The sequence below is a fragment of the Balaenoptera ricei genome, chromosome 1 (assembly GCF_028023285.1).
Source record: "Balaenoptera ricei isolate mBalRic1 chromosome 1, mBalRic1.hap2, whole genome shotgun sequence".
Taxonomy (NCBI): Eukaryota; Metazoa; Chordata; class Mammalia; order Artiodactyla; family Balaenopteridae; genus Balaenoptera; species Balaenoptera ricei.
The window spans coordinates 53,533,023-53,559,599 of record NC_082639.1 but is presented as its reverse complement, the minus strand read 5'-3'; the positions used below and the strand labels follow the sequence as shown (position 1 = coordinate 53,559,599).

Genomic DNA, 26,577 nt, shown 5'->3' with positions numbered 1-26,577 from the left:
TTAGAAATCCGCTTTAAACTTATCTTACATCACCATAAAAATAACAGAGCTGGTGTTTGATTTTAATCTACCAGCTGAATAAGGTATATTTTTTGATACATATATAGATTTTACAAAGTATATGTATAAAAGGTAAAATTAGCTGTTAAGAGCTAATTAATTTAAAATTTTAACTTTATGATATGAAAAACTAATGCAGGTTTTTTTCCAACATGTATTTCAATTATTTGGCAAGTTTTTCCAAGGAAATGCATTATTAATCATTTCTGGAAGTGTTTGAACATTTTTTCTTTGTGCAGTATTTTAACTTATAGAAAGGTATCACTTGTAATCTATCCCTTTGATCTACTGACCACTTACATGAATCACTTAAGAACTGATCAAATATAATATGGTACCTTCATTCTCCTGAGAGCGTAGATGTGATGGCTGATATTCCCCGCTCCAGCCTACCTTTACAACAGGCAGTATTATCTCAGATTCCTCTTATCTACATCAATTCAAAGACCGAATCACAGAAAGGTTTTTCAGGTGAGTCTACAGGTGGACCAAAACAGGTGAACTAGGGAGTCAGAAAAGCATAACCTCAAAAATATATATTTGGGAACAGAGGATCCAGATGGTCAATAAGGAAAGGCAGTCAAGAACGGAAACTCTTTAAAGCAAACAAAAAAGAAAAGGTAACTTATTTATATACTCTCTCCCTCTTTGGGGTGGGGGGAAGAATATTAAGTAATTAATTCCTAGGTGATTTCTCATAAGGTTACACCTGTGTAAGAGTTTGGATTGTCACCTATCTCAGGGACAATATCAAGAACTTTAAAATTTATATAATTACGATTTAATTATCAGACAGTAATTATCTGACGTAAAATCAGAAGAGGATTCCTCTCTTAAAACACTGGTGTAACTGAACAGTTACTTCCTAACTTACCGTGTTCTTCAATTTTCTTAAAACAAACTTTCTCATATCAGGAATCCACACTAGTTCTTAACTAGTATAGTTCTAGGCTGTCTCTTGAGTGTTACAGAAGCCCAAGTTCTATCCTAGAACTACTCCATCAGCTTACGAGTAGTGCTCAAGGCTGTTTCATTTTAAAAGTTCTATTAGTGACTCCTACTCCCTCAGCTGCTTATGGGTAGTGTTCAGGGCTGTTCCTTTTTAAAAGTTCCATTAGTGATCCTGAACATAGAAAGTGGCAAGAACTGTGACTTTTTATATCACACCATCTTGTGAAAGAATGTGTAAGAAAGACATTACTGTGTAGTTTATTAGTTGACAGGTACTCTTTCTTATTTGTTGAAGTGGTGTATAGCAGTGTTATTCCAAGAGTTAGTTATATATTCTTTGGAATTATATTTCATATTCTTAATACCAAGAATGTCCTTTAACAAGTCATAATCGATCATTTACCAATTTAATATATTTAAAGTGAAAATATGACCAAGTGTTTTGTGTGCCCAAAGCCTCACCTTAAGTTCTCCAGTTTTGGATTCCATAGTTATACGTCTAAAGGATAACTAGGTATGACAATTTAGATGGACTAAGCACAATTTCTCCTATTTGAAATTCAATTTCTTCGCCTCCAAATGTCAGAAAGTATTATTAAAGGTAATTATGCATGTTTATTCTCTTTTATGTTTATATATATGTGTGTATAGTATGTGTGTATATATACACACACGTGTTGTTTTTTTTAAGAGAAGTCAGCTATATTTATGGTAAAAAATATGCAAGTAAAAAAATCCTCAAGCATTTGTATACATAGTTGTTAAGCAGTTTAAATTTTATTGACCTCCTGGTTTTTTAAAAAAAGTTAAATTTAAGGTCACACCTCTAAGTTCGATGCATTATATACAGATCGTGCAGAGTATGACTATGAAGAGATACAAATTAGTCCACGCCAAAAAAGATTTACTAGGGTACAGAATCATTTTCATAAATACATATAAAATTCTTGTGAAGATAGAAGAGGACTGACTCTTCAGGTTTTCTGAGACACTTTTCAAAGTGATTCAAGGCACAAAATGTGCACTATTGTGAATACATACATGTGCCTCTAATACAGCCCATCAAAGATTTGGCTTCATGACTTACAAAACTAAATGTACTGAAATGAGATTCTGCTTCTTAGCTGAAAAACCACAGAACCTATAAACATCATGTAGATAATTACTCCAAAATATGGAGATACAAATACAAGCACTTTATTTGAAAAAGCAAACACAAAAGATAGGTGTAAATTCAAAGTGTTTAAATGCTTCCATTCTGAATAATTCAGTTAAGAACCTATACAAGTTTGTTCCCAGAAGCTAATGCATCAATCACTAGTCTCCACTAAGGAAAATGAATTCTAAAAATTAACATGGTTTTCAACAATTCAAATTTCACTATTTATATAAAAACCTAGAGAGACCAATAATATCCAATAGCTTCAAAAGCTAAGCTAAAGACTTTCTGATGTAATCAATTTACCAATGTTTGTCCAGGTCTGTTTAATATATACACAAGGAAAATACACTCACTATAATTTCTTATAAAATAGCAAATAAGGAGTAGATGTAGGAGATGTAGAAGGGGAAAGAGAATTCAAAAAGTCCTTCTCTTCAGTAACTTTCACTTCAGAATCATCAAAAAGCAACCACTTCCCCTCATACTCCTTTAAGCTTTGTACTACATATGAAATTTTGTTTTCAAAACCAGTCATGTTAATGCCTGTTTGGTCACTGGATTCCTTGTTTCTATCAGATTCATGGGTCCCATTAGTATTGTTAGCCTCAGAATTTCTATTTTCAGCAAATGCTGTACTGGCAACTTTATCAGGATTAGATGCTTTGTTGTATAACTCATAATCTGCTTTACTCTTTTGTCCTCCAAGAAGTCCAATAGCTTCTACATTTTTTTTGTTCAAAACTTTACTTGGCTGGGTATTTCCACTGACTCTAATCGACACTTCTTCATCGTCATAGTTTTCGACCACACCCCTTGCTTCCTCCTCATTCAATGGTTCTGGCTTACCTATCTCACACATTTGGTCGATCACAAAATTTTCCTTATCTAGTTCTAAACTATTAAGGTCAGTGACTTTAACAGAAGCAGTATAATGCCCACTACTAATTGTAATGCCACTATGCATCACAACTGCAAATAATCCATAGCTGTCATTGGTTGGCTTTGTGCTCCATTCTTCTAGTGACAGTTTAAGAGGTGTCAGTAAAGGAGTGTTGATCTTGGAAAGTCCACCACCATAACAATCAAACCTTTGGAAGGGGGGAAAAAAAAAAGGTTTTCTGGGATTCCACTTTATATATATTCAGTTTTACACCCAATGTGAAACCAAGTAAGTCTGAATGAACCCATATTATTTACTGCTCATATGAATAAAACACAAAGTAAAAAACAAGACCCCAATTTTGTATAATACTTACACAAAGAATACTGAAATAAGTACTAATATTCAGGTGCTTCTGTGAAGGATATTTGGCACTTCCCCCCTTAATTTTCTTTATTTTCCTAATTTTGTGCAATAAGAAAATAAATGGCATTAAAAAAAAAAACACTGATCTTCAAAATCCTTTTCCTTTATATTTAGTAAGTCATTTTAATGTGAAGTCTGTCTCTACAACCAAGATTTGGGGACAAAAAATAAAATTGTACTGTAGCAAAGGAAAAGGCCACTGAAAGAAAGGACCATGTCATCTTCTGGCAAAAGAAAATGTGTGCTCTCGTGGTAATTTCAAACAATTCATTAATATAGAAAGGAATAAAATCTACAATGACATGTATACATGTCAGAAAAAGACTATCTAAAATGTAATTGGCATTTTTATATTTATTATTGCTTTCAGATATTTAAATTTTCAACTACAGAAGAATCAAATTGTTCAGACTAGTTTTATTTCCTGGCTTACTTACCTTAAAACTAAAATAATTTTGCTTTTTTGCTCCCCTCAAAAAAATGTTGATGTATGTATGAAATTTGTTCCCTGCTTTAATCAATTAATTAAAATAATCAAATAAGGAATGAAAATGAAAAATGTGTGAACAAATCATACACATTCATACCAGAAGGATTTAAACAGATGCGTTTTTACAGGGAAACTGTTAATAAAACAATAAACTTTTCTAAGGCAATATTTGTAAATTACTTCATTTCAGTAGTTTCTATTACACTATTGTACTGTTTGTTTCCTTACTATCATAGCATTTTGAACAAAACTTTAGAATACTCACTCCAAGCCACTAGCAGCAAAGCACTTCAAATGAATAGTTATAACTTCAGGCATTTTGTCAAACAAAAGACTTCGTTCAGCTTCAGTATAATGATGGCAATTTTCACAGAAATATTTATCTTCTCCTACAATCCTCTCCACTGAAGCAAACTGTGAAATTGCCCATCTCAGGGTCTTCATTTCTGTTTTTGGCTCTGGAGAAACTACACAAGAGAATCCTGTCACTCACAAATGAAAAATCTCTCAGAAATTAAAAACTTAAGCCACAAATTTTTATGTTAAGAATTAGCATACCATTTTAATTGACTAATCCTTCCCAAATAATAACTAAAGAGATTTTTTTTAGTTTCAGAAACTTGTAAGTTCATCTTCGACAGTGCACATACCTCTAAATATTTATATCTGGTCAGCCAAAAAATATTGAGGTCATAGGGACAGCAAAATCAATATAAGCCCTACCCTCTGACTCCATGTGAGAAAGACTTTATATTTAATAGTCAATTTACAATATCTGAACAAGTAAACCAGTCTCATGATCACTTCCCATGGCATTACTACACTTTTTGTGGTTTATACAAGAAAAAACACTGGCTCAAATATGGTGTTAACAAAAATATCCTCAGTAGCTCTGAGATTCAGGTACCCCAAAATTAACTTAGTAAAACATTTCATTTTCCCATTATAACATACTCTACACATCAAAATAAAGATGCCACAATTTTCCAAATGCTAGTAACTATTGACAAGTGTAGCTATATAGGCAGAAAGATTTTATTATACCAAAGACACTAAAAGAGTTTTTTCTCAATAATTATACAAGCTACTTATTAGACTGTTTTGTTGAGGAAAACTCTAATTATTCCATAGTCCATGCAAGCCTCCAATTTTGCTTACTTTCAGAACTCTCCTCTACTTTGGAAAGCTCATCTTCTTGCACTGGTACACTGATGTCTTGAAAATCTTCTCTTCTTTCTGTTAAACTTTCACATTCTAAGCAACGAGTCCTTAATACCAGCTGACCTTGAAATAATTTCTCCACTAGCTCAAAACCAATTTGCTCTGCACCTAAAACAAAAAAAGGAAAACAAATCTATACAGATGAATTTTTCAGTACAGCCCAAATAACCATTATTCCATTTAAAGTATATCATGGCTAGAAGGCTGATTTTCGTATCTCAAACTTGCTTATTAGCATTAAGAGGTGACTTACTCATGAAATATAAACTCCCTGTAAAGATAATTTTGAATATGAATTACTGTTATCTCTAAAAAAAGTTTCAACACATGTGTGTCTTCTTAACTCCCTTCCTAAAGACACCCCAAAGGATGAAATTTAGTCATGTAAGTTCTACAAATTTTCCCTGAGATCTGTGTGAACCTCAGCAGAAATCCAGTATGGTATAACTACTTAGCAAATGCAATTTCTTTCATGGAGTTTATGTCAAATACTGCATATATAAAGGGGTAAAATATTCTCTTGCCATTAAGATGAATTGAACTCTCCTAGTTTATAAACATAAATTACTATTACCTTAAAATTAGTGAGATTTATACACACACACACAAAATACATGTAAGTGTAGTGCTTGAAACTCCAGTTCGCATTGTGTTAAATTTCTCTTAAAACTTTAGCCAGATATTATACTGTATATGGATCTAAGAAGAGAAAACTCAATTCCGCAGCTGTTAATCCTACCTATCAATGTCCAAGAATAAATTATACTGACCTTTGTTTATGGGCTTAACTTCATTAACAGGCATAACATTATTCCCTGGAGATTCAAGTCCACAACCATTAGCTGTATTATCATTCTCATACTTCCCCAAGTCCTTTTCAAGATCATATTCATTTTCTTTAGATTGTCCTTTGGATTCTTGGTTTGTTGTTATTTTACCCAGACTACAGAATTTAGAAATAATGCTGGGTTGCTTAGCTGCAGACTTTAACCAGTTTATTTTAACTCTTGATTTCTTTTGTGAGGGTCTTGCACTTTCATTTTCAGAAATGTACTTGGGGATTATTTTAGCAGGAATATCTAATGAATCAACTGTAGCTTTTCTTTTTGATCTGGTTTGTCTCTGGTTTTCTTCCAAAGACTGGTGTTCCTTAGAGACTTTAACTTTTTTCTTCATATTACCAAATTCAGTGTCACTTTTTCTTTTCCCATTTACTTTTGGCAATTTTTCTTTATAGTCTTCAGAATGCCTCATATTGTCCATCTCCATGCTGTTATTACCACTCATTTCCTCTTTCTGATGTTTTTCTTCTACCTTAGTAGATAACTCTGCCACATTTTTTTCTTTTTTTAGGAGTTGGCATGTTTCTTGAATGTTTCCCAAAATACACTGTAATACTTCCTGTGCATCATGCTGTAGATATCCTTCATACATAGGGTTGAGTTCCCTATAAATAAAATTTTCCATTTCATCTATTCCAGTTTTGAAGATATAATACCAAAACAAAAACCAAAAACCACCTTTCCATACAGACATGAATTCATTTATGGGGATATCATAAATTATTTAAAAGTCCCAAAACATTTATTCAGCTAATTTGAAACTCCTTACCTAAACATGTAACTAAAAACAAATTTAACCTGATTTTCATTATCACAAATACTTTGCTCTTCTAAATATTATTGTTAATAGCTAATATGTATATAGGATTTACTGTGTACCATGCTTTATTCAAAATGCCATATATATATAATTTTTTTTTTTTTTGGCCTTGCCACATGGCACGTGGGATCTTACTTCTCCGACCAGGGATCGAAGCCCAGCCCTCAGGAGTGAAAGCACAGAGTCTTAACCACTGGACTACCAGGGGATTCCCTCAAAATGCTTTTTATATTATTTGTATAATTCTCACAATAACCCTATGAGGTAAGTACCATATCACCACTATTTACAGATAACTTGCTCAAGGTCACAGAGATGCAAAAGTCAGGATTCAAACCTCCTGGACACCATGCTACACTGCCTCTTAACAAATGTATGGCAATGTATTACATCTAGGTCTATTCCTAACCTAAACGATTAAATAATTTTTTAAAGACTTAAACCCTGTAGTATTTTGGATAAAGCTATTCTGTATATAGGATAAATTTTCATTTTTTAAGTAATACTACAAAGAAATCTAATCCAGTTAACTAATATTTCTCTTCTAAGTACATACAACAAAAATAGAATACTTGCAATTTACAGTTCTTTTATATAACGTATTTTGAATACAGACCTATAATTCCTATCTGAAATCCTTAGGACCAAATGTGTTTGGTAATTCAGAAATTTTCAGATTAAAAAAGAATCTGGCACATAGGTAAAATATGTATCACCAACATAATAGGGGCAGTATCCCATAATTACACACGTTACTACTTCTACAGAAAAGAGTATGAATATTCACATTACAGATAAATATGAATAAAGACTATAAACAGCCTCACACAAATTCAGATTTAATGAATTTAGTACCAATCATAAGAAAAAATTTCCAGTCTTTGGAGCCTCTGGGATATTAAGGACTGTAGATCTGTAGTGTCTATTTTCCTTGCCCTTTATTCCCCCCATTTGTTCACATGTCACTCTCCTCCAGAGAGAGCATGACCTAAACTGGAGTCCTAAAATTATATAATAGACTATACCTGAGTGTGTTAAGTAGTCGCCTTGGCTGAGTAGCAAGTTCATCAGTATATTTCTCTGGATTTAAGAGAAAACTAGCCTGAAGCTGTTCGACTGAAATGATCAAGGACTGTAAGCTGCATATTAGTTCATAACTTGCTGAAGAATCTTCTTTGCAATTTCCCTGTCAAGAAACACACAAACATTTTAATTTTTGAACAAATTAAGTACCTTCCCCCTTCTTTTTCTCACTAGACAACACTAGCTTTTCTAAATCTAATTTCATAACACTAATTTTCTGGAGGTATACAAAATAAACTTAAAAAAATTTTAAGCATATTTTTGGTTACTTTTTATTATGTGGGTTATAATGGTTTTCTAACTACATAAGTCAAAGGTTTCTTTAAATTTATTTATATAGTAAAAGTGAGTCAACTTGAAAACAGTAGATAAATAACGGGGTAAAAGAGTACAATATGTTGTGATAGTGGTGTGTGTGACAATGTTTACTGGTAAACAGTAAATTAGAGGACTGGAGAAAACACTATAAAAGGGGGTAATCAAGTTAGCTGCTTACCCCATAAGAATGAAAAATAATTGCCAATGAGAAATTTAATTCTCAGATGTAATTTGTTAAGAGAAATAATCTTTGTCATTCTCCTCCCAAATCCTCTCTGTATTTATTACTTTTTCATTTCTAAGCAAGTGAATTTCCATTAATTTTATTTTTTTACCTTATCTTTTTGACTGGCTTCATCTTTTAGGGCTTCTTTCTTCCTTGAAATAATATTAAATAAGTGCTTCACTCCAGATTTAAAACCAGGACAAAAATATAATACCTATAAAGTGAGATTGTCTTGAGTATTTACTGAACAAACAATATACCTAAAATCAGTAAAACACTATCATGCTTTTTGTAGAGCATGTTCATATGTGCATTACTTAAAATTCTGAGATTAAGATGTGTCAAAAATTGTTCTCTATTTCATCATAGTAGCCTGCTCTCTTCCCTCAGTGCAACAAAGCACTGAGCCTGACCAGATACAAGGGTACAACATTAATCAGATATAGTTCCAAGGGTTAAAATACATATCACCATGGAATCAGGAATCAGACAGAAAAACTAAAAGTTTGGTATCTTCAATTTAATCAACATCTACTCAATTTTGCTATCCCAATTTTATTTAATATATCATTTTCTCTTACCTCAACTGAAATTTGTAACATGCAATTTAGAATCATGATTATTTTACCCAATTCTGGTTTATTTACAAAGACAAAGACAGTATTATGGACAACTGAAATCCTCCAATAACCTGAATTCTCAGAAAATATTAAGTGTTACATCATTCTTTGCCTACTAAAGTTTTATTATATAGCAAAATTGTCAACTTACCTGAAGTATACTATTAAGATAACAAGTATTGCCGAGATTATTCAGTCCCACAAACGGTAACAAGTTTTCTCTCTTCTCGCAGTTGACAGGTGAGGACTGTGCTGCAGGAACAACTTGATCACTATTAAGTACAAAGAAGAGAAAGGGATAAGGAAGTAGAATTAAAGTGGAAATATTATTTCCCTAGATTTAGTCTTTTCCCAAAAACTGTATGATCCGAAAAGTATATGGATTTTTATTCAGATGGCATTTTAAGACAATTAATCTGTACAAGTGCAAAAATTGCTATACACACAGAATAAAAGTTTTACAATCACTTTAAAAATAGTACACTCAACAAGCTTCAAAACAATTCCATTAAAGGACTGTTAATCCCATTTTACAGAGCAGAAAATTGCAGAATTGGTACTATGATTTGTTAAGCCAACAGGACATTTTAATCAAGTAGTTTAACTCTGAATAGAAACCTGGGAATAACCTGAATATGACAATATTTGGGAAAGGCTGCACTATCTAAGTCAGATTCTGTTCACAAAAGATTAAGAGGAAACAGAGTCTATGAAGATACTTACACAGCTGTTCCTCACTTAAAAATGAATTGTTCAAGTTTATAATTCTTTTACCTCAGTTTAACAAACAGTCCTCACAGAATTTTTATTTATTTTACAGCTGCTAGCTATAACTCTAATACCTCAAGGTATTTATAGGCACGAATGCTGGTAAGCAAAAGGTTCACACACAATCTCCTAAACTGATTATTGGTAAATATTAGGGAATTATACAGGGGAGCAAATCTACGTTAGACCCACAGCAGAGTGCCTACGTGCTGAATACGGAGCAAGTGTAGACTCCAACTAGAGCAACTATTGGTGGAGTAAAGCATTCCATTTTGTTCTGATTTCAGTCACTGAAGGATTTATTTGTATAAAAAGCATTTCTTATTTTTAAGTTTATTTTAAATATAATTTGCAATTGTACACCAACAGGTTTGAGAATTCATATACTAGGTATGACTACAAAGTTTATGTCAGGTAACTGTCCCCCATGAATTTCTTTACCCTTACATAAAGTGTGTTGCACTAAAATCAAATTTAAATTGAAAAATAATTTTAGTCAATTAGTATTTCTCTAAGTTAGCCTAATCGGCTGAGCACAATTTAAATGAGTTATAATGTGAACTGTGATGACTGATCTCTGTGGGGAACCACCAGTTTAATCCTGTTTCTACTATTACACACTGCTAGACTTGTCTCACTAATGTGTGCTTTTTTATCTCCCTCTATGGACTATCAGGTCAGAATGACTGCAGATATCAATCCAAGTTCACTGCTTTTTCACTGATGTGGAATTTTTAAAAGTACAGAAATATACTGAAAATAACATACATTTCAGATCCTCTATATTCAGAAGTTTTTTCTTCATTTTCTTGAGAATCTGTGAAATCCAAGGCTCTCTTGGTTTCCTTTTTCTGAAAAAACTTCAAGGAAAGTCTGTTTTTTTTTGATGGACTACCTCTTGAAAGCCCATTACTTTCACTAGGTATGACACCGGGCATTTTCTCTTCAAATCCCAAGGAGTTGACAAAAATTAATTTATACAGGGACCTTGTAATCACCAATCATATCTGTTAATCAGAGAAAAGGTTATTAGTTTTCAGTTATCAGCTGTAGGCAATAAAATCATCATTTCTGAAAACAAATTTACCAAGGAATGGTATTAATTAGAACTTTGTATTTGAAAATCTAATGCCTGCCAATAACAGGCAGTCAGTGTTTATTGCTTAAATGAAGCAGTTGCCATGTGTCCTTAACTTTCTCAAACAACAAAAAAAAAAGATACTGAACTTTTATTAGCCTGCTATTAGATTAAGGGTCACATCACAAAATACCTCATTTTAGTAGTAGACCCCATTGTACTGGTAGTAGTAGTAGTAGTAATGGTAAAGTAGTATCATCAAGGGGTAAAAACTTTATTATCTATTAGTTCATTCAGGAAACACTGAGCAAGTACCATCTCTAATTCTGAAGTACAAGGTGGGAAACAGAGGGATGAATGGGAAATCAAAGGAGTGCTAGAAGTGACTGAGTTCTCCTTCCAAGGTCTTTTTCTAGTTATACAAAATAAGGTCTATTTAAAGTATAATCTGCATACAAGGAAAGGCCTAGATCTAGTGTTAAGTTTACACCTAAAAACTTGTGTGAAAAGTAATAAACCATATGCAAAGTTGGGATAATGGTGTAAAAAATTGCTGCACTTTGTGTATATCAAATTCTTATGCACTAGAAACCAAAATATACTGACTTTTCAAACTTCTTTAACTATAGAATTTTTTAAGATACTGCTTTAAGTAGGAAAGAAGAAAAGTTTGCCTTGTGCAAACTTTCTTCCCTGTTTTAAAATAAAACTTTTGGACTAAAAAAAAAATGGCTCTATTTGTGTTAGTTATTTTACACTTTAGTCCTATTTTTCATTAGGAAGATATTACTATCTGACTCGAGTATTACCAGAAAATCACCTAAGAGTCCAAAAACTCAGCAATGACTTTAAAATATAATATAGGTAGAGACTAACAGGATGAACTAAATTTCATCCTTAAGCATAAGCGAAAACCCGGCTGCCTCTGAACTGGGAATTCACAACACTGAACTCGGCAGTGAAACCACCTTTTTGAGACAACTCAGGAATAATTGGAAAGCCGACCAATTTCCCCATCCCCCCTCCAACTCAATTTACTCTCCTGGCCACTAATGCTGATGAAATGCTATCATGAACGATAAACCAGCCTGCACTGAAGTGTCAGGGATCTCTAAGCATTAGCGATTTTTGTAAAAGGTTTTTTCTTGGGAGCCAATTCCAATAAATGATGGAAACTGGATTCTCTAAGAGACAGAATAACCGGACTTAAATAAATATAAAAAAAAAATGACCAAGCAGCTGAAATAACATTATCAATCCTAATCAATAAACCACCCCTCCGGGCTCCTCAAAGCAATGATTAAACATTAACATTACCTAAAATATAACATTTTACCAGGTGCCGTATCTTCTATACCATTTCTTGCTCCTGGCTGTCCTTATCACTGGGGGTTGTTACATCAAAAATGTTTCTCCCGTAACTCTAAATCAAGTTTCGCAGAAAAAACAATAAGTAGAACATTAAATGTTCTTGACAAATGACAGTGTGAACACTAAGTCTCATTAGTTTCAAGTTTTTTCCTCTGTAAGATGGGACGACTCAATCCCAACTTTTCACGAAAAATGTAAAACAAGAATAACATCCTCGACAAAGGTTTAAGACACGTGCCGTTCTAAATACTTGTAGAAAAAGTAAGTTAAACTGCTCGGTAAAATTTAGCAATCACCGACACAGAACAACGTGAGCGCAAACATTTCTTCTCCCTACCCCGCAAACTCTAGGAACGGAAAAGAAAGTGAGAAGATGACGGGACGGTGATGATGTCCGTGCCCGTCAAACGCGGCACCGGCCCGGCGGGAGGCGTCTTTAAGCAGAACCACAGCTCGCGGAGTTGGCCTATTTACTCCCAGCCAGCACCTGCCTTGAGTCCCCAGCGGCGGCGGGAGGGGGCGCCGCCCGCTGCGCGGACGGCTTGGCTGGCAGCTGGGCGGGGGCGCAGCACCGAAGGAGCCGGGGTCCTCCCCGCGGCCCCCTCGGACTCCTGCCGAACTTGCCGCGGCGCCCAGGCACCGGCCCCTCCTCCACGGGCCCTTCTTACCTGGTCATGGCCCAGAGCGAGGTCCGCGGCAGTGACGCCGACGAGTCTAACCGGGCTGACGGCGGGTGCGACAGGTGAGCCCCTGCCCCGAGCCCGCGGGGGCCCGCGACCCACGGAAAAGCTGGCCGGATCGCCCTCCCCGCAGGGGAGTGACCATTCGCTCTCAAGAGCGGGAACCCGGGCTGCCGCTCGGTCCTGCCTGGCGCCGGCAACGACTACATCCCCGAAGCGGCGCCCGACCGAGCCCGCCCCCGTCCCCGCCCCGGGACGGCAAGGAGCGCCACAAGCGGCTCCGCTCGCCCGGCGCCCGAACCGCTGGAGTCTTCCTCACTCCACCGCCGACGGGAACTTGGCGCGTTTTCCTCAGTCTCAGGACCCTTGTGTTTTAGCCTCCGCCCGCGCCAGCGCTGCGATTGGAGGTGGCGTCCTACGAAAGTGCCGGTTCTAGTCTCCAGGCTGCAGAGACGCGAAAGCCTAGAGCCACATCGCGACCGCCACTCGCCCTCCTGGCACGCACGGGCTCCGGAACCAGCCGGAACGGTAGTTGCCCCAAGCTTGTAACGGGTTTTGCAGTTTCAAACAGCGCAGGCAGTGTCACGGGCAGCTCGGATGGGTCCTCGCTGAGGGCGCGCGCTAGGAGCTAGAGGCCTGGCTGGCGGGCTCGAGCCTCTAATCCTTTTTTTTTTTTTTTTTTTAACCATTCGTGCGCGAGAGTTGAGGGGGATAGCGTACGGGTCGGGAGACGGGACAGAGAGAAGATGGGACGGGCTTCTTGCTCGGGAAGTTACCGCCAGGTGCTCAAATCCACCAATCCGTGATGAACAATCCCCAACCCTGCCCCCCGCAGCCCAGAAGGAGCCAATCAGAAGTACCTAGACAAAAAAAGCCCACCTGGTGGGCGGGGAAAGGCAGTCCAGCCAATACCAAAAAGAAGAGGGGACGGCTCCAGCCAATCATTGTTGGACATACAGAGTGTTCCTCAGGCGCGTTTCCCTTCCTTCCGCTCTCATTGGCGGTAGACTGCGCGCTTTCGCTGCCGACTGTTAAATCTCGCTCTGCGTTTTGTGAATCCTCGAGGGTAGGACGCCAGCGAGGGTGCGGTTTCCGGAGCGAGGCCTTCACAATAAGTCCCGCCCCCGTTTCATGCGTACACACTCGGGCGGGGTTACCCGGCAGTTACTTTCGGAAAATGGCTGACCGCCTTGCTTGCTCCTCTGCGCTTGAGCTTTCTGTACCGAAACGCAACCTCAGACGCCAGGCCATCCAGTGAAAAGAAGCACCGCCATAGATAACAGTAAACTCTCAACCGAATGCTGCGGAGCTGAGGCTCCCTCCTCAGCCCCTCCACGCCTCATTTTCTCGCGTTTATCCCTTCCCCTTCCCGACCGGACAAGGAAACGAAAAGAGCATTCTTAGGGCCCAGCTCTGGCTGGGGGAGCTGCAAGGGGTTCCTGTACGAGCCCTTACTAACGGGCTCAGAAACGGCGAGGCAGGCCTCACCTGGTTTCTGCTTCCGTCTGTTGTTGTATGCCTACCTCGGTGAGGTGACCTCACAAAGCAAGGGTGGCAGTGAAGCACGATAAGTTCAGTCCAAATTCATTTAACCAAGCGTGTTTTGAGGTGCCTAGTGTGTGCCAGGCATTCCCTGCTCCATAGGGGCTTGACATGAGTGACAGGGAGAGGAAATAAGGAGTATGCTCTCTTAGGTACGTAGTCTTGACATTTGAGTACAGAGCTGAATGAAAGTGCAGCCAGCCTTGGAGGAATCAGGAAGAACGGTCCAGACAGGGAGAAGAGCAAAAGCTACCAAAGTCCTCAAGGTTCACGTGTTTGGTGTTCTGGGAGGAAGCAAGGAGCCAGGGTGCTTAGAACACAGTGAGTCTAGGTGTGATGATTGGGAGATGAGATTAGTAACATGGTTGGGGCTCTGATTAAACAGGGTAAGGAAGGGACTTCCCTGGTGGCGTGGTGGTTAAGAATCCATCTGTCAATGCAGGGGACCGGGGTTCGAGCCCTGGTCCGGGAAGATCCCACATGCCATGGAGCAACTAAGCCCGTGTGCCACAACTACTGAGCCCGTGCGCCTAGAGCCCATGCTCCCCAACAGCCCATGCTCCCCAACAACAGAAGCCACCACCCTCGCCTCAACTAGAGAAAGCCCTCGCGCAGCAACAGAAGACCAAATGCAGCCAAAAATATAAATAAATAAATAAATAAATAAATAAATAAACAGGGTAAGGAGATGGGAGTCATTTGATGGTTTTGACCTGGGAAGTGGCGTAATTTGTAAAGCGGCTGCCTGTGGTGGTAGACTGCTGACCTTCAAAAGTGCAAGCTGTAAGATCCCCTAGGAGGCTATTCCAGCAGCCCAGGGAATAAATTAGGGTGGCCTGGAATAAGGTGGTAGCAGTGGAAATGTTGAGAACGGGTAGGATTCAGGATATATTTTGAAGTAAGGCCAACAGGATCTGCTGATGGGAAAAAAGAGAGAAAAAAAGACAAGGTTTTTTTTGTTTTTTTTTTTTAACCAAATCAGTTGGATTAGTGGTTTGTCCTTGTTAAAATGGAGAACATTGAGGTAATGATGGGTTTGGTGGGAGGGGCCATTGTTCTTAGACGTAAAGATTGAGATGCATATTTCACATGCAAATAGAGATACTGAGCCAACAGATTTCAAGTTTGGAGGTCAGTAGAGAACTGAGATCAGGAGATATAATTTGAGAGTCACCAAATGGTATTTAAATACACAAGACTTTAAGCAATCACCTAGAATGATATTTATCCTAAAAAATCTTCAGGGCATTGATGACCTCTACCCTTGCCAAGCCAGGAATTATAAACCCAGAAAACTGCTCCTTAATCTACCCATTTTAGAATCAGTATCCATCCCAAATGCTCATTTTAAGAGAGACTTATAAAGCTCCTGATGACATATTTAAGATCATTTAAAAAGCAAAATGAAGTAACTAGGATTCAAGCAACCAAAATGGAGCCGGGTGGCCATTGTGGATGTGGTTTCAGACATGTTCCTGCATCACAGAGAACTTGAATTTTCTGAACTGTAGCAAACGCAAGGACACCACATGTTTTCAAAATAATATCTTCTAGCAGTTGCCAGCTGCTACCTTATGGTCTCAAGTTCTCCCCTAAGCAATCCTTGCTTAACAAACACCCTTCTTGCCAGCTCAACCAATTGGTAGCCCTGATGGCAGCTGCTATGCTCAGATGTGGCATATTTGCTAGGGTAGACTAATACAGCCCCAGGTATTTGGTACACATCATTGATGTAGTGAATGCATTCTTTTCTGTTCCAATCATAAGAAAAGATCAGAAACAGTTGGCATTCCCATGAAACAGAAGTGTACATTTACAGTTTAGCCCAAGGCTATGTTAACATTCCTGCCCTCTGTCATAAAATAGTCTGGAGAGATCTGGACCTTCTGGACATCCTTCAGAACTTCACATTAATCTATTACATCAATGACATCCTGCTGATTGGGCAGGTTGAGCAAAATATAACTGTATCAGTAGGATTAAAGGACTAAGAGTGTACATGTGCGGTGGAAGTGCAGAGGAGTGTGCTAAATCCTTACCTTCCTATTGGGAAGTCAGTAGATGATGGCTAACCGAAATATCAAGAAGTAGAAATATGAACATGTTATCTAGACAGGTGGAGGTAAATACCAAAGAATGAGCTAAAAATTGAAAGTGGCTGCCTTGAGGGAACGGGAAGTCTTGTTGAAACTAGTTAGCTCTTCAAATCATGTACAACTTTGAAAAGAGCAAAAAACTTACATTTTTTAAAAAAGAGTGGTAAATGAACTGTTTTCTGATTTCATGCCCTGGGAAAGGTCAGAGCAACCAGGCTCAACAGGAGTGCATTATGTGGGTTTGGGTTGACAATTCTTGCAGCCCTCACCTTCTGGGTACAAGGTAAAGGAAGGCTCAGTATGTGAACCCTTGGCCTTTATCCAGCATCTTTAGTAATCACAAAAAGCAATCAACCTCAAAACAGCTGGTAAAACCTCCATCCAGTAGTTAAATTTAAATTAAAAATATTCCCACAAGTTAAAGTCTATTTAAAAGGTAAAATCCACTTGGCTTCAGAATTTTAAATCCTCTTCCACAATCTAAAGCCCCAGGGTCAGGTGGGAGGTCCTCCCATACCTATGAAAGGAATGCCTTGCCCCACTTCCTTAATGTTTGGTAGCAATTTAGTAGATGAATGTCCGGTAAGTGGGTGGGTGCAGAGGAGGTGGCAGGAAGATTCATGAGCCTATTTATATTTCACGGGGAGAGAGTCTTGTCTTTCTCATGCCACTAAGATTCTCTTATCTTTTGTATGTTTAACCCATCCTGTAAAGAGCCCTACGTGTAAACTTCAACAACAATATTTTTCCTTCTCTGAATAAAATTTACTTGAATAAAGTACTAAGTATTTGAAGGGAAAATAAGTTCTAATTCTTTTCTTTTGAGTATCATTATGGACTCATGGCTTTTTACAGTCTTTTATTAAATTAAGCATAATTTTTATTTCATTTTCGAAGCAAAACCTGTCACACTTTTAACCTGTGTGGACTCTTTTTAAACTGACTTCCAGGTCCTCTCAACATTTCCAAAAGCATCCTTACCTCCTGGAAAATTCCAGGTCCCTCTTTAAAAATATTTTCTGACTAACTTGAATATACCGTATAATACATTGTTTTACCACAATATTATTAAAGGTTTATAAGCTTTAATTTTTTAAAAAAATCTTATTTATGTCCTAAACTATTCACCATACATTATTTTACCATTTCATTTCGGGCTTTGAAAAGAGTCCATGTATTTTCAATCAGACAAGAATACAGGTGGTTCTAACGTGGAGAATGTATGATAACTGTGACGTAGTTTCCCCTTCTTTCAAACCAGCTAATTTGGAATTAGATTTTAAACAGCCCTTGGTATGGCACCACCCCCAAACTTGGTGGCCTAAAATAACAACTTCTTATTTCTCACCATTTTATGGCTTGGACACTGGCTCTCCTGCTGGGCTCCCTTGGTGGCTGCACTCAGCTGATCAGACGACTGGGGGCTGGGCCCAGCAGGTCCTGTGGGCCGCCCACTCCCTGTGGTCGCTTCTCCTCAAAGAAGCTGCATGGGGCTTCCCCGTTAGGCGTCTACAGCAGCGTTCCAAGAGGGCAGGACCCAGTGTGCAAGCGTGTTAACAAGCTTCTGCCTGTATTACTGCATTACACTCCCTTTGACCAAAGCAAATCCCAAGACCAAGCCCAAAGTCAATGTAGGGCAAGTCTTCACAAGGGCATGGATATGGGTGGGGAGCCTGAATCTTTGGGGTCATTAATGTTACAGTCTACTCCACTCTTCTGTGAATATTATCTTAAAGTATAAATCCTACTTCTCATGGACGTATCAGACAGACGACCTAATATTGATACACAATTTTATATTAGATTTGGTCTAAATATCCCCTTAACTATAGGTGGTTTTTATATACAAATATATATTTCCTAGGGTCATTTTAAATCTTTTATCTAAGGCAGTTCATTGTTGAACATTACCTTTAAGAAGTCTTTATACATAGATGTGTGTGTGTGTGTGTGCGTGTGTGTGTATTTCATCTACAGCCCCAAAAGCCAATAAAGGATTTTAAAAGTAATTTAATTAATTTAACAAAAAACTAGCAAACAGAATCCAACAACACATTAAAAGGATCATACACCACGATCAAGTGGGATTTATCCCAGGGATGCAAGGATTCTTCAATATATGCAAATCAATCAATGTGATACACCATATTAACAAATTGAAGAATAAAAACCTTATGATCATCTCAATATATGCAGAAAAAGCTTTTGACAAAATTCAACACCCATTTATGATAAAAACTCTCCAGAAAGTGGGCATAGAGGGAACCTACTTCAACATAATAAAGGCCATATACGACAAACCCACAGCAAACATCATTCTCAACGGTGAAAAACTGAAAGCATTTCCTCTAAGGTCAGGAATGAGACAAGGATGTCCACTCTCACCACTATTATTCAACATAATTTTGGAAGTCCTAGCCACGGCAATCAGAAAAGAAAAAGAAATAAAAGGAATACACATTGGAAAAGAAGAAGTAAAACTGTCACTGCAGATGACATGATACTATACTTAGAGAATCCTAAAAATGCCACCAGAAAACTACTAGAGCTAATCAATGAATTTGGTAAAGTTGCAGGATACAAAATTAATGCACAGAAATCTCTTGCACTCCTATACACTAATGATGAAAAATCTGAAAGAGAAATTATGGAAACACTCCCATTTACCATGGCAACAAAAAGAATAAAATACCTAGGAATAAACCTACCTAGGGAGAAAAAAGACCTGTATGCAGAAAACTATAAGACACTGATGAAAGAAATTAAAGATGATACCAACAGATGGAGAGATATACCATGTTCTTGGATTGGAAGAATCAACATTGTGAAAATGACTATACTACCCAAAGCAATCTACAGATTCAATGCAATCCTTATCAAATTACCAATGGCATTTTTTACGGAACTAGAACAAATCATCTTAAAATTTGTATGGAGACACAAAAGACCCCGAATAGCCAAAGCAGTCTTGAGGGAAAAAAACGGAGCTGAAGGAATCAGACTCCCTGACTTCAGACTATACTACAAAGCTACAGTAATCAAGACAATATGGTACTGGCACAAAAACAGAAACATAGATCAATGGAACAAGATAGAAAACCCAGAGATAAACCCAAGCACCTATGGTCAACTAATCTATGACAAAGGAGGCAAAGATATACAATGGAGAAAAGACAGTCTCTTCAATAAGTGGTGCTGGGAAAACTGGACAGCTACGTGTAAAAGAATGAAATTAGAATACTCCCTAACACCATACACAAAAATAAACTCAAAATGGATTCGAGACCTAAATGTAAGACTGGACACCATAAAACTCTTAGAGGAAAACATAGGAAGAACACTCTTTGACATAAATCACAGCAAGATCCTTTTTGATCCACCTCCTAGAGTAATGAAATAAAAACAAAAATAAACAAATGGGACCTAATGAAACTTCAAAGCTTTTGCACAGCAAAGGAAACCATAAACAAGACGAAAAGACAACCTGCAGAATGGGAGAAAATATTTGCAAATGAATCAATGGACAAAGGATTAATCTCCAAAATATATAAACAGCTCATTCAGCTCAATATTAAAGAAATAAACAACCCAATCCAAAAATGGGCAGAAGACCTAAATAGACATTTCTCCAAAGAAGACATACAGATGGCCACGAAGCACATGAAAAGATGCTCAACATCACTAATTATTAGAGAAATGCAAATCAAAACTACAATGAGGTATCACCTCACACCAGTTAAAATGGGCATCATCAGAAAATCTACAAACAACAAATGCTGGAGAGGGTGTGGAGAAAAGGGAACCCTCTTGCACTGTTGGTGGGAATGTAAATTGATACAGCCACTATGGAGAACAATATGGAGGTTCCTTAAATAACTAAAAATAGAATTACCATATGACCCAGCAATCCCACTACTGGGCATATACCCAGAGAAAACCGTAATTCAAAAAGACACATGCACCCCAATGTTCATTGCAGCACTATTTACAATAGCCAGGTCATGGAAGCAACCTAAATGCCCATCAACAGACGAATGGATAAAGCAGATGTGGTACATAAATACAATGGAATATTACTCAGCCATAAAAAGGAACGAAATTGGGTCATTTGTTGAGACGTGGATGGAGCTAGAGACTGTCATACAGAGTGAAGTAAGTCAGAAAGAGAAAAACAAATATCGTATATTAACGCATGTATGTGGAGCCTAGAAAAATGGTACAGATGAACCGGTCTGCAGGGCAGAAGTTGAGACACAGATGTAGAGAACAAACCTATGGACACCAAGGGGGGAAAACCGTGGTGGGGTGGGGATGGTGGTGTGCTGAATTGGGCGATTGGGATTGACATGTATACACTGATGTGTATAATATTGATGACTGATTAAAAAAATAAAATAAAAGTAATTTAATTTTAATAAATACAATAAAATTAATATTATAATTAAAAATTAGCACAAATATCACAGTTTAAAAACTACCCAATAAGATTAAAGAAATGTTGTATTTTATATTTTTCATCTGGGACTTATAAGAACTAATTTAATATTGTTAAAATGACCATGCTACCCAAGGTAATCTACAGATTCAATACAATCCCTATGGCAATGCCCAATGGAATTTTTCACAAAAGTAGAACAAATAATTCTAAAATTTGTATGGAAACACAAAAGACCTGAATAACCAAAACAATCTTGAGAAAGAAGAACAAAGCTAGAGGTATCACACTTCTTCATTTCAAACTATACTACAAAGATTCAGTAATCAAAACAGTATGGTACTGGCACAAAAACAGACACATATATCAATGGAACAGAATAGAGAGCCCAGAAATTAACCCACAATTGTATGGTCAACTAACCTATGACAAAGGAGGCAAGAATATCCAATAGGGAAAAGACAGCCTCTTCAATAAATGGTGTTTGGAAAACAGGACAGCTACATGATAAAGAATCAAACTGGACTACTTTACCATACCATATACAAAAATAAACTCAAAATGGATTAAAGACCTAAATATAAGACCTGAAACCATAAAAATCCTAGAAGAAAACAAAGGCAGTTTGCTCTTTGACATGGGTCTTAGCAATTTTTTTTTTTGATATGTCCCCTCAGGCAAGGGAAACAAAAGAAAAAATAAACAAATGGAACTACATCAAACTAAAAAGCCTTTGAACAGTGAAGGAAACTATCAACAAAACAAAAAGGCAGCTTACTGAATGGGAGAAGATATTGCAAATAATAAGTCTGAAAAGAGGTTACTATCCAAAATATACAAAGAACTCATACAACTGAACTTCAAGAACACAAACAACCTTATTAAAAAATTGGGCAGAGGACCTGAATAGACATTTTTCCACAGAAGGCATACAAATGGTCAACATGAAAAGATGTTCAACATCACTAATCATCAGGGAAATGCAAATCAAAACCATGATGAGATATCACCACACACCTATCAGAATGGCTGTTATCTAAAAGACAACAAACAAGTATTGGTGAGGATGTGGAAAAAGAACCCTCTTGCATTGTTAATGGGAATGTAAGTTGGTGCAGCCACTATGGAAATCAGCATGGAGTTTCCTCAAAAAAATAAAAAAATAGAACTATCATACAATCCAGTAATTCCAATTCTGGGTATTTTCCCAAAGAAAACAAAAACACTAATTTGAAAAGATATATGCATCCCTATGCTCATTGCAGCATTATTTACAATAGCCAAGGGATGAAAGCAACCTAAGTGTCCACTGATAGATGATATATCTATATCTATATCTATATCTATTCATTTTATACCATATAAATATATGATGGAGTATCACACAGCCATAAAAAAGAATGAAATTTTGTCATTTGCAACAACATGGATGGACCTAGAGGGTATTATGCTAATTGAAATAAATCAGACAGAGAAAGACAAATAGAATATGATTTTACTTATGTGTGAAATCTAAAAACCAAAACAAATGAATAAACAAAACAAAAACAGACTCATAGATACAGAGAACAAACATGTGATTGCCAGAAGGGAGTGGATGGGGGGATGAGTGAAATAGGTGAGGGAAATTAAGAGGCACAGACTTCCAGTTATAAATAAATAAGTCAAAGAGATGTAATATACAGCTTAGGGAATATAGTCAATAATATTGTAATAACTTTGTATGGGGACAGATGGTAACTAAACTTATCATGGTGGTCATTCTAATAATGCATAAAAATACTGAATCACTGTGTTGTACACTTGAAACTAACATAATATTGAAAGACAATTATGCTTCAATAGAAAAGAATGAATTTATAAGAGAATGGATATATGGATTATATTACATTTCAACTGTAATATGTTTACCTTTACTCTTTTTACCATCATAAAATGTTTAAGCTACTTTAGCTTTAGGAAAATATCCTGATCTTTGCGAGGAATAAAATAAACCATGTCTGTATTCCCAATTTTATATTTTGTAGGATTTATACTTTCCCTTCAGGTGTGAACCATAAGGTCACTTTTAAAAAATTAAAGTTCATTAAAACATTTTTTTACCAATATATTTTCTTTATAATTTTACTTATTAACATTAAGTAAGGAAATTTCCACAGTAAGAAATGTTAATGTTCCTAGATTCATTATGTCATATATTTTATTACCTTTGAACTTCAACATTTAATATGAAAGTTCTAAAATTTGTAATTAAAATTTACATCAAAAACAAACCCCCCAAAACTCTTTGAGTTTTCCTCTCTACCAAAAAAAGATAAAGGAATAGCTTAACTCCCTTATTATCAGCCCAGAAACCAAGGTCTTTGGAATCAAGAGTCAAAGTGACACCTTTTTTTCTCACTTAAGAGTGAAGTATGGAGGAATTTGTTACCAGATGTGTAGCTAAGTGTGTACACATGTGGGTATACAGGCATTTTATAATTATTACACCATAACATAATTTTTTGTCTGGATGCTGCCACTGTTTTGGAGCTTAAAAGTTCATGCTGAACTTTTTATGTAGGGTTATGCTGAAACACAAAATTAGTAGTTAAAACAATTTAATTCATACCACCTTAGGATTATGGATTTATTACAATTTAATCACAATACCAATAAAAGTTGTATCTTTAGACTTGTGCACAAAACACAAAATTTGCTTATGCATGTTCATTCTTGAAAATAGACATTTAAAAATACTGTGTTTTTACGTCTTTTAACAGTAGGAGATTTGTTTTCAATTAAGGATTTTATTTGGCTGCTTGTAAGGAACATTTCCTAAGCAATAATTTTCGAGATCTTGAGACATCTTAAAAACCTCTTAAAAACTCAATTAGTTTGCAGAACATTTGCACGAATTACATGGCTTTTAGGTCATGCCTCCTCCTTAAAAGCAAACAACTTATTAACTTATATTAAAAGTTACTTATAAGTATAATTTTTAAAAAATTTTTCCTCATTTTGAATTATAAAATCTGTAATAATTTCTGCCATCTCTTTGTCACTCTCTTGTCTTTTTGTCAGTGGGGTATAAGAAGTAGGTTGGGCTGACTTACCCAGTTTTGCTGAAGAACTTTGACCCTGGCTGTTTTATTCTTTAAGTCTCCCCAGCTGAGATTTCTACAAGTACCTCGTTGTTTTCTCATACATTAAAAAGTCCAGTCCATTGGGCTTTCTTGGGCTTTCCTGCTCCCTTGAGTTTCAAGTGCATCCCTAAGATAGCAACATCTCATCACAAATTACCTATGGTATGCCAGTTTCCAACATTCATGAATCAAGAACATTTATGTATACATGTAATATGTTAATGGACATGTCCTTGGAATTGCCCTCTGTCTCAGTTCTCTCTTAGAACCTTGGACAACTCAGCCTTGGTTTACCCAGGGTATTTCCTCAATTCTCACAGGGGAACAGCACACTCAAATTGAGTCTGTGATCTGTCCGCAAAAGGCATGATCCTAGACTAGAGTTAGGCTGTCAGGCGGCTGTCAGTGGAAAGACCCCAAGAATGATTTCACAGGCTTTTGATGTCAGTGTTGAATATTCATCCAACTATCCATATATTAAACAAAGTAACTCAAATCAAGGGACGGTAAATTATTGAAATATACCAGGCTTCACACTGTTTGTTAAGATCTGCTGCTGGGCAGTAATTTAATTTGGCCAGCACTTCAATAATTGCTGGGGAGGGAATGGAAAAGATTAGGACTGAGAACATCTGCATAATCAAAATTGTCTCTTACTCCTAGAGGCAAGACAGACACATTTTTACAGTGAAAAAGTCACATAAGAGGAATAGTTTTGACATTTTTCCACTTCAGTTTTTTTTCTCCATTTCAATCTTTTTTTCTCCATTTCAATCTTTTAAGTAAGCATGAGATAATCTGAAGCTTACAACTATCACAAGCATTGCCATCAAGCAGCTATATTTATTAGAAATCCCTCATGTTCCTCGTACAAGCCTAAAAGACCTAAAACAGACCTAGAACAAGTTTAGCTAACACAAATTTAGCTAGAGTTTGTTTGAGAGAGGAAGATTCCACACAAATAAAAAATATATGTGGTAGAGCAAGAAAAGTTTTGGGGAATTTTCAAAAAACTACCCATAATAAATTTATGCCCACTCTAGTAACTTTTGTTACCATCCTAGACTACTTCTTTCTTACCCACTGAGTCAACTTTCCAAATATCTTTTATTGATTAAGAACTATTTGAGAGATATGGAAAAATACACAAGGCATAAAATGTAAGTTATGAAGCATAATAATAAAATGAGCACCCACGGAACCACCAACCAACCTAAAAACTGAGCATCATAGCACTGAAGGCTCCCATTGGACCCCTTCCGTCTCCCATCCTCCTGCCTCCCTCCTCTAGGTAATCACTATTTTAAGTAGATTTTTTCATTCTTCTCTTATCTTTATAATTCTGTCAAATATATATATATGTGTGTGTGTGTTGGGATAAACTATTACATTATGTTTGATGTTAAAGATTATATAAGTAGTAACATTTTCTGACTTGGTTTTTATATTAGCTTTATGTTTGAGGAGTTCAGCTATGCTGTTGCATGTAGCTGTAGTTGATTTATTTTTCACTGTTGTGCAGTATTCTGTTGTGCGACTATGCCATGATTTATTTATCCATTCTCCTGTCAATGGACATTTGAATTATTTCCAGTTTTTTTCCGTATTATCACATATATCCATATATGACTACTGATAGACATGTGCATTTCTTTGTGGTGTATGTCAACTTTACCAGATAATGCCAAACTGTTTTCCACAGTGTTTATACCAGTTTACACTCACACAAGCAATGTACAAGAATTCCTGGATCTTTCATCCTCACCAACACTTGATATTGTCAAATTTCTTTATTTTAATTTTCCCTAAACTGGAAGATATAAAACAGTAACTTACTGTGGTTTTAGTTTGTATTTTCCTAATGATTAATTATGCTGAGCATCTTTTCATGTGCTAATTTTCCATTTGTATATATTTTCTTTAATGACATTTCTGTTGTAGAATTATGCCCTTTTTGGTCTTCCCTGGTGGCGCAGTGGTTGAGAATCTGCCTGCCAATGCAGGGGACACGGGTTCGAGCCCTGGTCTGGGAAGATCCCACATGCCACGGAGCAACTGGGCCCGTGAGCCACAATTACTGAGCCTGCGCGTCTGGAGCCTGTGCTCCGCAACAAGAGAGGCCGCGATGGTGACAGGCCCGTGCAGCGCGATGAAGAGTGGTCCCCACTTGCCACAACTAGAGAAAGCCCTCGCACAGAAACGAAGACTCAACACAGTCATAAATAAATAAATAAATAAATAAAAGAACGTGAATTTCTTTAAAAAAAAAAAAAGTGATAAAGGTCTTAAGCTATTTAAAAAAAAAAAAAAGAATTATGCCCTTTTTTTTTTTTTTTTAAATGGCTGTTTTTCTTCCTATGAGACTTCTTTTTATATTTTGGAT

General features: G+C 36.7%; 1 protein-coding gene across 2 annotated transcripts; it reads right to left on the bottom strand.

Annotated features, from left to right (window-relative positions):
- Positions 1–1,756: 1,756 nt before the first annotated feature.
- On the bottom strand, positions 1,757–13,714 carry USP1 (ubiquitin specific peptidase 1). Of its 2 annotated transcripts, XM_059923876.1 has the most exons (10): positions 12,985–13,714; positions 12,263–12,368; positions 10,636–10,874; positions 9,251–9,371; positions 8,589–8,693; positions 7,878–8,038; positions 5,961–6,637; positions 5,128–5,298; positions 4,235–4,436; positions 1,757–3,261 (listed from the first exon to the last, which is right to left on the bottom strand). In XM_059923876.1, exons 3-10 carry the CDS (start codon positions 10,803–10,805, stop codon positions 2,526–2,528), a joined length of 2,343 nt encoding a protein of 780 aa, XP_059779859.1. In that variant the 5' UTR covers positions 10,806–10,874; positions 12,263–12,368; positions 12,985–13,714; the 3' UTR covers positions 1,757–2,525. The 2 variants fall into 2 exon arrangements, with proteins under 2 accessions (XP_059779859.1, XP_059779855.1); XM_059923872.1 differs by lacking the exon at positions 12,263–12,368.
- Positions 13,715–26,577: the final 12,863 nt, after the last annotated feature.